The 14528-nt window shown below is 36.4% G+C and overlaps 1 protein-coding gene across 1 annotated transcript in view; it reads left to right on the forward strand.

The window, feature by feature from the left end:
• Window positions 1-919: 919 nt before the first annotated feature.
• Window positions 920-14528, forward strand: part of ZGRF1 (zinc finger, GRF-type containing 1) — a 24125-nt gene continuing 10516 nt past the window's right edge. Inside the window, exons 1-15 of the mRNA XM_009700124.1 lie at window positions 920-940; window positions 1064-1144; window positions 1265-1321; window positions 1771-1956; window positions 2295-4497; window positions 4822-4904; window positions 5269-5367; window positions 5808-5981; window positions 6670-6775; window positions 8052-8710; window positions 10260-10398; window positions 10944-11128; window positions 11612-11799; window positions 12393-12532; window positions 13713-13859. Coding sequence (XP_009698426.1) covers window positions 920-940; window positions 1064-1144; window positions 1265-1321; window positions 1771-1956; window positions 2295-4497; window positions 4822-4904; window positions 5269-5367; window positions 5808-5981; window positions 6670-6775; window positions 8052-8710; window positions 10260-10398; window positions 10944-11128; window positions 11612-11799; window positions 12393-12532; window positions 13713-13859 — 4468 coding nt within the window. The remainder of the gene's footprint in view (window positions 941-1063; window positions 1145-1264; window positions 1322-1770; window positions 1957-2294; window positions 4498-4821; window positions 4905-5268; window positions 5368-5807; window positions 5982-6669; window positions 6776-8051; window positions 8711-10259; window positions 10399-10943; window positions 11129-11611; window positions 11800-12392; window positions 12533-13712; window positions 13860-14528) is intronic.

The raw sequence follows: 14528 nt of genomic DNA on the forward strand, positions 1-14528 counted from the left end.
TTAATGAGGAAAACAGTAATTCTGTGTCCTTTAAGGGTGTCCATTTCCAAAGTTTGACACCTTCCTGAGCACCCGGGGATTGCCAAGAAGGTGGCAGCCGTAAGAGACGGCGGGAATCACTCTCCCTCATCCCCAGCTACTCTACTACTGAGGAGTAGCTGCCCCTGTCTCTGGTGGCCCCTTTCATCGCTAAGGTGGCAAGGGCAGCTCTGCCAACACAGCTGCAAACCGCAGCACAGATCGAATATTATAAGCCCGTATGTACAGCAGTAAGTCCCAGCTTCTGGGGATGAGTTGCTTTTATAATTTGTTCCTGGTTTCATCAGTAAGGGCTATTTTAAAATTTACTGTGATCTAACTTTACATATGTAAAGAGGCTTGACTTCATGGGTAGCTGGTTTTGAGAGTCAGTTGTATTTTGCATGAATTAAGCACACATGACAAAGTACAGAGTCAATAAACTTGTGACAAAATTATTTTGTTAAGAGCTTCTATGGTATTTTTTTTTTTTGCTGCAACTAAACGTGTTTAGGATAGTTTGTTAATTCTGAACAGTAGTGTGATCACTGGAGTTTTCAGAGTTGCCATTCATTTAAAAGAATTAATTACCCTAAAAGTCAGAAAATATGTTGGCATCTATAAAAAAACCATTTTTTAACCAGTAGTCTTTCTGTTAGATTATTTTTGAAGTTTCTCTTTAAAATGCCCACATCAACCATACCTCACTGTTTTGACATTGTCTTGTATCTAGCTCTCTTCTTTTGAGAGGAAAATAAAAAAATGAACTGACATCTATTTTTTTTGTCAATACGTTTCCTTCACAACTCTGGTGGATTCTGAACATTTCCCTGTCTCTCAGGCTGTATGAAGATGTGAATATTTGCAAAATAAACTGTTGGATGACTGTTTTGCCAAAGCAATGGCTTCTCAAGAATTTATTGTAAGTGATTTTTAATACTGTGTACAATTAAGTAGAAATAAATTAAAAGACACTGTGGCTGCTGTATTATTTAAACATTTTTCTTACTTATTGTTATTTCAACATTTTACACATTTAAAACAGGTATTGTACACTCACCAAAAAATGAAAAAATCAAAAACATGGCAAGATGGAATTCTGAGGATTAGAACTGGTGGAAATAAGGTGAACAACTCAGATTTAATACCATTGGATTTAATACCTGCTGCTGCTGGACTGTCAGTAGCAATCTAGTTGAACTGTGAAATAAAATTAGTTATTTAAAATTGTATTTTTTCATTGCAGGCTATCTTGTTTGACGATAAAGGACAATGTTTGGAGAGTATTTTTATAAAATCTCAGGTATATTTTGTTTGGAGGGTTTTTTTACTTTTATGCTTGCGGTTTGTGTTTCAGGAAGCGTTTCAAACTCTAGTTTGGTAACTTTTTCTTACTGTGGGTATGAAAATCCGCTGCAATGGAAATAGTGGAAAGCGAAAACAGCTTCTGTTTATTGATGAGTCTTATTGTTTTTCTAGAACCACCATAAAGGTTTTATGGAATTTTATTCCTTTTAGGTAAAAGCAATGTATTATAGTGATACATTAAATAAGTATAACTTGAAGCTAAGTGCTAATGATTTGTAGTGTATGTATATTTTAATCTAAGTATTTATATGGCAGCTGTGATATACTGGGTGTAAATTTCTGACATTTTTACATATAAGTATTTGGAAGACTATTTATTTAGAAGACTCTTATTGTTTCTTATATAGCACTATTATGTACATGCTGCTGCTTTCTCTTTTCTAGGTGAATGCTGGTGATAATTTAGAAAGTGAACGATATTTGATCACAGTTGAAGCAGTAAAAGCTAATGAAAAATCTCCTGAAGATCAGCCAAGGAAAGCAGAAACTCCGGCAGTGGATAGAAATGCTGTAAAACCTGGTGTTCTGCCTCCAAGACATCTCTCTGTCGGCTTGAAAAGGAAGTTTACGGTATGTCTTTGTTTTGAAAGTTACGTCTGATGTTAACATGCATTTTAAAAAACAAAGGGCACATCTTTTCTTCCTGATTTTTTGGAACTCTAAGCCAGAATGTGTTATCGGTAGCTATTTTTTCCAGAGTTTACTAAATCTGTTTGGTTTAGCAGGATTGCTATTGCTAAGGCTTCAGTGAAAATTGCAAGGGCTTGAGATTATTTCTCTAAGCCTGTGGAATCATTATGTGCTACTTGATCTGAATATATTTTATGGAGTGTGCCCTGGTTTTGACATTTGATTGCAAAATGTGAAGTTGATTTCTGAGTAGAATTAATTTAAAATTTCTCTCCTAGGGTTTCCAAGGGCCACGCCAAGTTGAAAAGAAAATATCAACAATGGAAGATGGAGAAAACCCAACGATATTGCCTTTATCTAAGCAGTATCAGGGTAATTTTCCATCCAAGTTTTATACTACCTCTCCATTATTTTCTACAATTAGCAAGAAGGATGCAGAAACAAATCTGTCTGCAGACTTTCATGAAGATGTGTGTACAGATAACAACAGAGAACACATGTCTCTCTCCTCACTGCTTTCAGCTCCGTTTCTTGACAGATGTGAGGAGACAGAGAAGCAAAAGTCTGATCAGTCCATTGTGAAGCCAGAATCTCCTCTAATTACTGGGCACGCTAAATCTAGTAGTCAGGCAGCCGGTCACGAGGCAATGTCACACAACATCAGGAGCACAGCACAGATAATAGCTCTTTTGAAGTCTAAACCAACAGAAGGATGCAGAGAGCAAACAACATCTGAAGTCACAGAATGTCTTTCTGGGTTTCAGGCATTAGAAAACGCAGATCGTTCATATACCAAAAAAACCGCTATCCTACCTGCTTTTTCAGGCAATCCTGCCAAAAGAATAATTCAAAATATTCAGCACCTGCCTTTTATGGAGGGAACTGTAATTGATAAAAAGGAATGGAATGCTGAAATGCTTCTAAATTCAGCTAAAGAACAACCTTGTGTTGAAATCACAGGACAGAGACATGACAAAAAGGTAAATAATTTGAGTCAAGATTTACAAGATCCCTGCAATACAAATATTTGCTTCCTACCTGAATCCACCATAAGTAGCATGAGTGACAGTCAGTTTGTCCCATCCTCAGGTGATGTTTCACATTCGGCAAGTCCAATCACCTTTGGAAAAAATCTCTCCAGGTACAGGGAGCGTTCAGTGACTAACCATCTTCAGGAGAATTCATCGGTGAAGTTGCAAAGTGAGCTTCAGCTGAGGCAAAATGCAGAAAGAGTGCCTAATGACCTGGAGCTCTCTGTGGACGTAACATTGACTGAAATTGGAACTGTAAAGGAGGAATTAAGCATGCATGGCAAAGACTGTGGTCCAGATGAACAAGTGATGGAGGTTAACTTTAATCTAATGGAGGCTTTTAATTTTAATGACACAGACAATGAAGACCTGTGTGAAAGAGATGTGAATAAGCTCACTGAAGGAGACGTGCTTTCACAAAGTCCAGATTGCTTAAAGGGAGAAGATGTAGAGCACAGTGCTGCATTGAGACTTCATTCTTGCAGTGAAGTAGTGACACACAGTGAAAATAAAGAAGTCAAATATTCAACATTTGACAGAGAGAATGATGGAAATCACTGCACTGAGGGTATACCATCTTGGCTTTGTGACAACAGTGTCGGAGGTACAGGGAGAATTCCCGAAGACTCTGCAAACCAGACCAGAATTGAAGTGGAACTTTTGGGTGATGGACACGACATAAATGAGATTAATGAAAGTCAACTAAGTATTGAAGCCACAAACAAGAAGAAGGATCTTGATGGCTGTGCAGCGCATATCATTAATGGCACATCATGGATAAAAAGCAAGCCCTCTGACCTTTTGCCTGGTGACACAAATGTTAATGAATGTCACTCTAAAACCAGTATGTTTGAGAAAACTGAAAATATTTCATCTGTTTCTACCAGCAGAATAATTTCTGCAATGGACAAAAAGACCGAAGAAGATGTTGCACAGCTTGGATGCATGAAATTCCCAGATGCTGAACGCTTCTGGGGTGCTAAGAGTGATGACATTAAACCAGGTAGTTCTTTGCTGGCTTTGTCACGAAAATCAGATCCTAGCTATGGCTCATTCCAATATATTGCAGAAGACCATCAAAAGGTATTTGGCATTTCACATAAGGAAGACACTCTCATTTCCAGAAGTTCTGTCTATCCTTTAGGAAAAGACCATTCATCTCCAGAGGAAACAGCAATAGGTGAAACTGAGTTTGAAAATGTAGAGAGCATAAATGCCTTTCATGAAGCTTGCAAAGGTGAAAGAATAGAAATGGATTGCCTGAAATGCACGGCAATGGCTGAAAATTCATCAGATCTTCCTGATTTGGTAAACAATATCGCTCTTCTAAGAGCTTTGTCTCAACATAGCACAGCATTAGAAAGCTTACAAAAGATTGAGGAAAATAATAGCATATTATATGAAGCAGAGACTTCTAAAGAAATATTTGAACACCTTGTGAAAGATGAAGGTTAGGTCAGCTTCTATTTTAAAGTGAATTCTGTATGACTTTACCTATGTAACTTCTGTACTCTTATCTCTGCTGCTGGACAATTCATATTCAGAAATCATACTTTTGGAGTGATGTGTTATGAAGGTTCCCTCATGCATTTTTTAGTGTTTAAAGCCAAAATGTGGGCTCCAAGTCTGTGTCTTTGCTTGCTTTAGTTCAGTTAAATCCTAACTGTGCAATTATTTGCATGGGTTAGGTTTGCAAGCCCAGTAAATATTCAGATGTCTTCATCTAAAAAGAATACTATAACTGTAACTTACTATGCTTTTCCATCTCTTGTAGCTATAAAATACTTTACAGAAATGCCTTACTCAGAAAGTATACAGGCATCTTCCTCTTCATACTTTGATTCTCCTGGCTTTATGGTAACCAATTTTTGACTACGTATAACGTATCTGTACAAGATGAATTCATTTTCCACCAGGTTTCTTGAATAAAATTCTTGTTTTATGAAACTATAGAGGTTGAGCTGGAAATTGCTTAAGAAAAGAAAGATCTTTAAATCTTAAAGAAAGATTTTAGTTTAAACTCTTCTCTTTTTCCTATCCCATTTGAAAAGCAAATGTACTTTCTTATCCTATCATGGATTGTTCTGGCTTCGAAAAAAAAAAGGCTGTAACTTAATATGCTTTCTCTTCTATAAATACAAGAGATTTTTTAGCTTAACTTTTCACTTTAAATGGTTATTAAATTGTTAGACTAATTAGCTTTTGATACTTTTATATGCAGCCCAGCTGTGTGGACAATTTATTACAGAAAACAGAAGCTTGTATTCTGCCAATAGCAGTGGCCCAAAGCGACCCTAGGACATCTGGCTGCCAACCAAAGGTACAATTTCTGTGGAACTGAAGTATAACGAATAGTGTTTCTTAAATTTCAATTCGGTGGTTTACTATTTGCAATATATTACAATAAATCCTAATAAATATTTAACCAGTCTCATAATGGGCTTCTCATCACTTTTTAGTATGTTTGTCTGGAAAGTTTTCCATTGAGAGTGTTAAACTCAAATTTTACAATACAAAAAGAAGACTAAACATACTACATCAGAATACTGATTTTCTTTTGACAGAGATTTGTGCAAAAACTTTATTGCTGCTGAGTTGCAGGAGTGCAAGAGAAAGAAAAAGCATAGATATTTTTTATTCTATTTTGCAGTTTCCAACAGATTATTTTTGTTGTATGTATGAAAAGTACCTTTATTGACTGTAGATAGTTCCAGGACGGTACTTATTTTCAGTTAATGATAATTCCAATATGTTACATAGCCTGTTGCGTTTCAAGGGCACGAAGTAAAGGGATCAGCAGCTAGTGAGATAATGTTGAGAGCTCCCTGCTCACAACTAGGATGGCAGCAGTACCCCGGTAATACGGAGGTTGCAGCTGAGAGATTTTTGTCACCCTCGTTTTCAACCAATTATGTCCTTTCTGACTTCAGACAGGTAAAACATTTTTTTCAAAGTTATTCTTACTAACCTTAGTGCAGGAAAATATCCTGTAAATGTAGGATAAAAAAGAGTTCATTTTTAGAATACTACAATCATACCAAAATCACTAAGAACAGAACATGGTGCTTTGTGATTAAAACTTTGCAGTGACAATTATTTTTACTTATCTTTGTCATAGGACTATGCATTTGCAAGATGTAACGTGTTTTTTTCCCTCTGTTCAGTTTCACTTTGAAAAATGTACCTGGTTGTAATGTGTGATATTAAACAGATTTCTTCTAGAGAAAAGTGGCAGAGGGCTTTTGTAATGATTGTTTCCTGGTGTTAGAAGTGTAATGTTCACCTCAAGTGGATTTGAAATTTGGTATGTAATTGTTAGAGAGTTCCAAAGCAAGGGTTAAAACTTTCTTTCTTGGATCATGATTCTGTTCCTCCTGGATGCAAAGAAAGATGGCATGCAATGTTAAATAAAGTACTTTTTTCTAATGCAGTATATAGTTCAGTAATTAAAATAATGGAAGATAATTGATATTTCATTTTTTATTTCCAGAATGCGCTGGAGATACTGAATAATAAGATGTTTAGAAATAATAAGATTCACACAAAGATAATGTTTATATAGACGATAAACAGTTTAATTTCTAACAAGTTTTTGCTTATACTTTTACTTATACTGGTAAAGTCTCCAGGTTCAAGAAGTCTTCATGAGGATGATATCGACTTTATCAGAGAAGAGAATTTTCAAAAGAAGTCTAACATTATTAAAGAGTCAAGAATGGATCAGTCCCGTAAGTGAAATGAAAGTAGAATGGCAGCAAATGGCCTCAGAACAATTACTCTGCATGACTTCTGTCCTTCCTGTGTTTTTCCTAGCATTGGCATTGAATGTGTATTCTGAAGTTCCGCTATGGACAACGTCAGGCTCACCTTCGCATTCTGATTTGAGACAAATGCAGTGGACTTCAGGGGAACCTGACATGGTGTGAACTGACTGTCTCTTCTAGATCTTTTGGGCTTTATTTCCTGTGTGTAGCAATTTCTTATTTTTGAAACTGTTTTATCTCAACTCTGAGAGACAGTTCAATTGTTTAGAATGATGAGAGAGAGAATAGTGACAAAAGAGCTATAATCAAGCTTTTTTCCAGTCATTCACTTGACTTGCTAATTATTCATCTTGTAGATGATTTCAGCAGTAGAACTGACTTCCTCGCTTGATCCAAACTCTACAATTTCTCCAGCTTCAGGAGTTGAGGAAACTATTGGAGACATCCAGGAGCCCCTGATACACAGGATCTTGCCAAGTGAACAAGAACTTTCAGATTTTTTTTTCAGTGAGAAATTATAGTTTATAATTGCACTTTACAATATTTTTGCTGGAAAATCTCTGAGGATTTTTGAAGCACAGTGAGTTGTGCTATAATAGGCGGTTACCCTGGGCGCTGAAGTACACTGAGATATGTCTGGGTAACTACAGTTTGATTTGTGTTTGTCACATGTTTTTCATAGGGGGGTGTGTTACTTTTTTTAAGCATGATTTTAAACAGGGTTTTCTAAATCAGTTGAATTAGCCTTGAATTCCATGCCTCCCCACTGCCAATTATATTGTGCTGAAAGAGGCTTCAGTAGAGTGATTTAATTTTATAAAGAAAAATCAACTTCTAGTTTGGGGGGGGGGGAGGCTGTAAGCTAAGCCTCTAATTCATATTGTTTTCATTTGTTTGTCTGCTTTTAGTTTTCTTCCATATTCAGCTGTCCTCTGACCCACTTCCAGTTGACAAATCATTTCTACCAAACATTTTATTTTATACAAGTAGAGTGCCTACAGAGATGTGTTCTGAAGATAGGGATTTAAGTGTTAAAAGGCTCACAGTAGAAATCACTTATATCGTATGGAAATTCAGTGTGGTACTGCACAGGCACGATACCAAAAACTTGCCAATTAGAAGACAGGATGTAAAAGCAAGAACTTAGAATTCTTTCGTTATCTTATTTTTTTGTACATCTGAAGTTAATGTGCCATCTGTAAGTGCTACAAGTTGCTTGTAAGATGTATTTGCCCTACAGCACAGGAGAAATCCAGCGATCCAGAGGAATGCAACCTCTCCAGGTTCAAACCCACAGTTAAAACGCGAACTCCATTTGTCACTCTTCCTGCCACTGAGAAGATTCCTGACGCAGTTTATCCAACTGACAGCAAGGAGGTCCAGCAATCTTTCGGCTCTTCAGTCGTAAATTTATGCAACAAGTCAGCGGTATTTCCTATTAGTGCTTTTTGCCCTGAGGACAGAAATTATGAAACCTCTGTGTTTGGAGATTATACGGAAGACAGACAAAGGGAATCTGTGCAACCAGTGTTCCCTAATGTGGCTTCACAATATAGACAAAGCAAGTGGCTAAAATATCAAAACAGTGCTCGGTGTGACTCGGTAACTCAAAACAGCGACGACAGGGAAGTGACTGATGACATCTGTGCTGAGAACGTCCTTGGAATGCTGCTGGGTGACACAGGAGGAAGCAGTGCTGCGAATCAAAGTGCTCCCGGCTCTGCACCGCTACTGACGGCAAAAAACATGCTTGGTAAATGCTGTGCAAATACCAGCAACCAAGATTTGATTTCAGAGAGGAAGTTACTTTCTCTGCACTTAAGTCAGACACCTTTGGCTGAAGCAACACAAAAGGTGTTAAGTCATCTGAGCTGCCACACTGTAACAGGAGACGGCCAGGTGTGTAACTGTTCAAGCAAATACAGTTATAAGTGACAGAAGCACATTTTTCTGGACAAAGTAGCTGCATTTATCTGATTTCCTGCAAGATATTATCAGTGCGATTAGATGAGATGTTTCTACATACGTAGTAACACAAAAGAGTGTCAGCTGCAGAACAGCAGCTGCTAATGTATTTTTTGAGTGCCGTGACTAATCCTCTGTAAAGGTAATTCCTTGTCGCACACAGTGCCAGATTTAGATTTTTTTTAATCTGAATGTTGATGGCAGGAAGATGAAATAAAAGATGTTGGGCTGTTATGTCATCTATAATTGGTAAGAACCTGTTTTGAAGAAGTGGTTTTCTTAATTGTGAAATCAGCATCGTTTTAATGAACACCCATATCTTGCTTCAAAGCATAGTCTCCGATTTTAAAATATTTTAAATTTCTTCAGTTTTAATTGTGGAAAAGTAAGATATGCCATTGAAAAGCACCTAAAAAATTAGCACAGCTGTTTGTGACCAGTAGAATGTCTTAAATGGAGTAAATTAGAAAAAAACCCAAACCAACCACAAGTCAAGTTTTAAAAGTTGTCAAATGGCTGTGTTTGAGACCTAATGAAAATGTTAGATTTTTCCTTTTTTTTTTTTTTGATGCAAGCTCAGTATACTGTGTTTCCTAGATCTTTAAAACTGTTTGTACAGTAAAATATTCATGTGAAATAGAGATGGAAATAACTGGTGTATTTCATATACACACTGGTATACACATTGTGTGTGTTTTTATATATATCTATTCTATATATGTATAGTGGATTTTAAAAAGCTTATGAGGAGAGTTATCATTATGATGCTGACTGCAGTGTAGGTAGGTGGAAGAAGCCCCTCACGACTAGCTGGGACGGTGGGCACAGGGACAGCTTGCAGTATGCACACTTTCCCCAAAGCTCTCTAGTCTGGTTCTTCCATCCCTAGCCTTGTACTACCTTTGCTATAATTTCATCTGATGGATTTATTTCTGTGCGGAAATGGTGTTAAAATGGGCTTTGTGTGCTCCTTCCCCACATCTAGGGCTGAAAACATGATTCTGAATTACATAATTTACTCTAAAGCCTTTGAAAGTATTATCTGTGTGGTTATAAATGCGGGCTGATGTCAAACAGCAAATTTTAACTTCGTGGTACATCCTAAATGGCAGTCCAGGCTCTACGCTGTAGCCCCAGATGTACTGAATTTTACTCCTATTGGCAGTCCTGTTGAATACATGCTCCTGTACATAGAGTTAACAAAGACTGCGAACATATGTGGTGAAGGGGGTTTGTATTTTGCTTTTAGAAAACTGATTCTTCGTTGACAGTCTTCATGTTGAAATTTCCGGTTGCAGAATGCGGCCCTGAATTTTTTTCTATTTAGTTGCACTTATTAATGAAAGCACAATATATAAAAGCGAAAAGGAAAAAGAGAAGAAAAATGAACAGATTTTGGCATATCTGTACAGTAGCCATTTATCAAAATTTGTCTCATTCAGGGTTTTGCAAGTTTTAATGGTTTATTTTTCTGTTTTTTTAGGACATAACAATTTCTGAGTTGTCTTTTCCTAATGTGGATAAAGTAAAACATGCTGATCTTCCTAAAAGAAAGATTTCCATACCAACTGTGTTTCAGTCTCATGTTCACTACAAACAGATTTTTAAAGCTGCTCTGACAGGTACGTCTAACGCCATGCTATGTAAAATGCTGTCATTTTTAAACAGTGTATTTCTGAAGCTTCACCAAGCAGGATGAGAGGGAGAAAGATCATCAACATCATCTGTTGGAACAACTGTGTGCATTTGGGTTTGGATGTATATATTGAAATATATTCGGTTTATACCCAAAATTGTAAAGACAAACCAAAAGACCAGTACACTTCTGTTCAACTATGTAACCTTGTGCCCATTTACCAGTTTTAGCTTCCTAGCTAAGCTTTGGGGTTTTTTTGGTTGGTTTGTTTTTAACAGTTGTTTAGTGTTTGGATCCGTTGGAGTCATATACTTAAATGTGATTTGAATGAAAGGAAGGCAGTTGGAACAAATTAATTGCATGTGCAATATGTGAATTATGCAGGTCACGTGGTTTCTTTTAGGACTCATTAAATATTTAGATTTGGGATTGAAAGTTTCAAATTAAAATGTATTTGTTTGAATGTTGTGTACTTGTGTAACCATTTTAAGGCTGTACTAATTATTGTTCTATTCTCCTTTCTATGTCAAGAGCAATTAAACATAATGCTATTTGAGTTGTCACAAAGATTACACAATTCTCTTTCAAAAGTGGATATATCATTTTACACTTCATTGAAAGATGGGCAAAGTGCGAGCAAAGAAAGCTGCGTTCCACTCTGCAATCACATGCATCCTGCTAAGCTTGTTATGGTTAAAAAAGAAGGTCAAAACAAGGTGCTGTTTATTACTTGTTTGTTTACAGTGTGGGGTGTTTGTTTGGCATATAGACTATATTGTTCGAACAATTACAGGGCAATTCTGTATGATTTACATTTGCACGTTAAAGTGATGTGTTACAGAGATCACTTTTTAGATCAGTTGTAGTATCCACTAGTGTCCGGAATTGTTGATGAAATAGTTTTCTGCATATAGAAACAGCTTTATGTATGTAGAGAGAAAGACATGAATTTATAATTTTCTAGGTTATATGGGATTTATGTAAGGTATCATTACACACACTGGCTTCAGAAGCTGAGAGCTCTGGGGACCACACTTGTGTTTTTCAGCTGAACACAGTGAAAACACAGGTGTTTATCTGATTGTTTCTATAGCAGGGAGTACTGGTCCACTGCTTTACTTTTTTTTTGCCTGTTTTGTTTTAATGTGCTAATGGTCTGTCTGTTGGTTTGTTTTTTTTTTTTCCCCCTCCCTTCCTAGGGTCGTTTGTTCTATACCTGTGATGCCCCAAAAGCTGAACAGTGTTCATTTTTCAAGTGGATAGAAGATGTGAACCCTGCACAGATAAAATCCAGACCTAGTGTAGTGCTCCGTGATATAAAAAGTATTGGGACATACCTCAGAAGTCAAAAGATTTCTCTCTATGAGGGATGCCAGCTTTTGGTGAGGTATTCTGAAATGATAGGCACTGTTCACAAGTGCTATGTGAATTGCAGAATTTATAAATATTCCAGTAGCTCTGGATTTTGATTTAACAGACACTTTCACTAACTATGTTTAAAGAGGCTACAGTTCTGTGTAGAAATGTAAATGCCAAATTAGTGAAGGAATAATATTCACAGCAATGGCATTTCAGGTCAGCACTCTTTTCAGCAAGAATCAAAACTGCTTACCAGCAACTTGATCAATTGCTTAATGAAATCCCTTATGATTGTTGCATTTGAATTACTGTTCATTTAATCTTTCACAAGAGAATTTGATTTATTCTCTTAGTGATTCCAATTTTAATGTTAGAAGTTGTATTGAAGGCTATTCTGTGCTGCTTAACTGTAGGGGAAACAATTTAATTATGGCTGAATACGAGAGAAATATTTTGCAGTCAAGATAAATGTATTTAAAACTTGGTAATGTAAGGTGATGAACAATCACCAAGACCTGCGTGTATAATTTGGTCGGATCTCTGCAGCTTTCTTATTTTTGGTGGTGAATCTAAAATGTGCCGATTGTTTACATACTTTTTCTCAAAATTACTGTTTAACAGGAAAGCCTTTGAAATTCAACCACAGAGGTGTAGTAAGTTCAAGAAACTTGTGAATACACCTGCCAGATTTGATGGCGATTCCAAAACCAAATTATACCTCAAACTAAGCAGAAAGGACCATTATTCTCTCTATAGCAAAGGTAAGCATCAGAAGAATTGTCTATGTCATTTTGTGCCTTTTTAAAGTTTTAATTTGTAATCTAAAGAGAAAAACCGAATCCTATTTTTAAACTCCTGACAACCCTGATAATTCAATTCTCATTCTAGAAGGGCAATGAAGCATGTCACAAATTCATCTTTTCTTGTAAATGGTCAGCTACCTTAGAAAAATATAAATTCCATGACCTTGGGTTTGGCGTGTATTAAATCTGTGAATCATGAAGTTCCAGGAAAGCCCAGTATTCAAATAGATGATATTAAGGAAAACTCGATGTAAAAAATTGGTGTTTCAGTAGTTGTTGCATTCCTCTTCTAAATTTTTGAAATGTCGCAGAGTTGGAGGACGTTCAGCGATTTGATCCAGATAGTCTCAACAGTTCATTTCACTTCTGTAACTTTTGAATTGATACCCATATCTTTATAGTTTGTTCGCTTTGTTGTTGAAAACGATACAAAGGAAATTAGGCAGGAACAAACGTGTCTGTGCACAGTTTATGTACAGACTGAAATGTTCTAACAAATCAGGCGTTTGTAACTTTAAATTCTGAAGCTCTGCACGGGCAAAACTTCTACTTGTGTCTGACAATTTTTGATCATTTTTGTTACAGGCAAATATATATATGCACCCTTACTGCTCCTAACTTTCAAATCTCCCTTGCTGTGCTCTGCCATGTATGGTATGGGAATAGTGTAGTGAGCTTTAGTCTCATCAGGTGTGCCAGACAGAAGTTTTGCAGCCTCCAGTATGTCTCGGTTTTGAAAGGCAAGGGAAAACATACGTTTATTTCAATACTTGCTATTCTTTGGCAAAACCGTGGTTAACTAGATTTGTAGTATACTTCAGTGATTTGCTCCAAACACTCTCAAAATTGGTAATGCTTCAGATTTGTCAGAAGTCAAATGCCGTTAAATGCACCGGGAGAGAACTTTACAGTTACTACCAATTTCAGACAGTAAGTACTAGAAGAATTGCAATTATTTATTCATTCTTTTAGAACTGAAATAACACTTATTTACCACTTTCTAATACTCCCTACTTTCATGTTAGCAGCAGTTTAATTTGCAGCATAGTAAATGCTGAACTATTTTTGTCCAGCTTCATTTTCTTTAAAAGACAGCAGTAGAAGCAGCTTATGAGAACTCTGTATTTTTTTTTGACAGATGATATTTGGGTTGTTTCGAAGACTCTGAACTTTGATCCCATTGATACTTTCATTGCAAGTAGTGCGTTCTTTGGACCGTCCTCCAACAACGAAATAGAATTACTCCCACTGAAAGGCTACTGTCCCTCAAACTGGCGATCAAATAGTGAGTTTGACACCAAATAATTCAGAATGGTGGGAAACAGCTATTCAGGGAAAACCTGGCCAGCAGTGAAGGATGAGATTAGAATTTCTCAAATCTAATACATGATTTTATTCACAGTATTTTTTTGCTTGTATCTTTGAATATGTAATTTGAATACAGTACTTAATGCAATTAAACCTACAAAGTAGCTAGTAAGAAATTCTAAACAGGGGATGAAGAAATGAGGATAATACAAGTAATGTAGTAAATAAGATAATATAGAATGCAAATTGACTGTCAGAGTGTAGGTAACGGGAATATGTTGTTACTGTCCTTGAAAAACAAACAGACAGAAACACAACTCACTATGGAAAATTTGTATTTATAGAAAAAGCCATGTATTAAATCTGTGACTTGGCTGTCCCACCGTTCCTTTCTGTGCCTTTGTTGCTACAGTCTAGAATAACTAAAAAATTGGTGTTTCAAAATTCAGAAAAAACAAATCTGTCTAGCTTTAGTTATTTTCATCACTGTATTTTAAAAAGAAAATATTACTAAACCTAGCACCTGATGGCTTTTAATGAACTCCTGACCTTTTTATTCTTCAGCAAGCTCTTCCCAACTCAGTTGCACCCTTTTTTGTTTGGGATATTTTTGTAATATTTTGTCATCAGTGTTTTGGAAACAGTA

Source organism: Cariama cristata, unplaced genomic scaffold, assembly GCF_000690535.1.
Source record: "Cariama cristata isolate BGI_N322 unplaced genomic scaffold, ASM69053v1 scaffold29285, whole genome shotgun sequence".
Classification (NCBI taxonomy): Eukaryota; Metazoa; Chordata; class Aves; order Cariamiformes; family Cariamidae; genus Cariama; species Cariama cristata.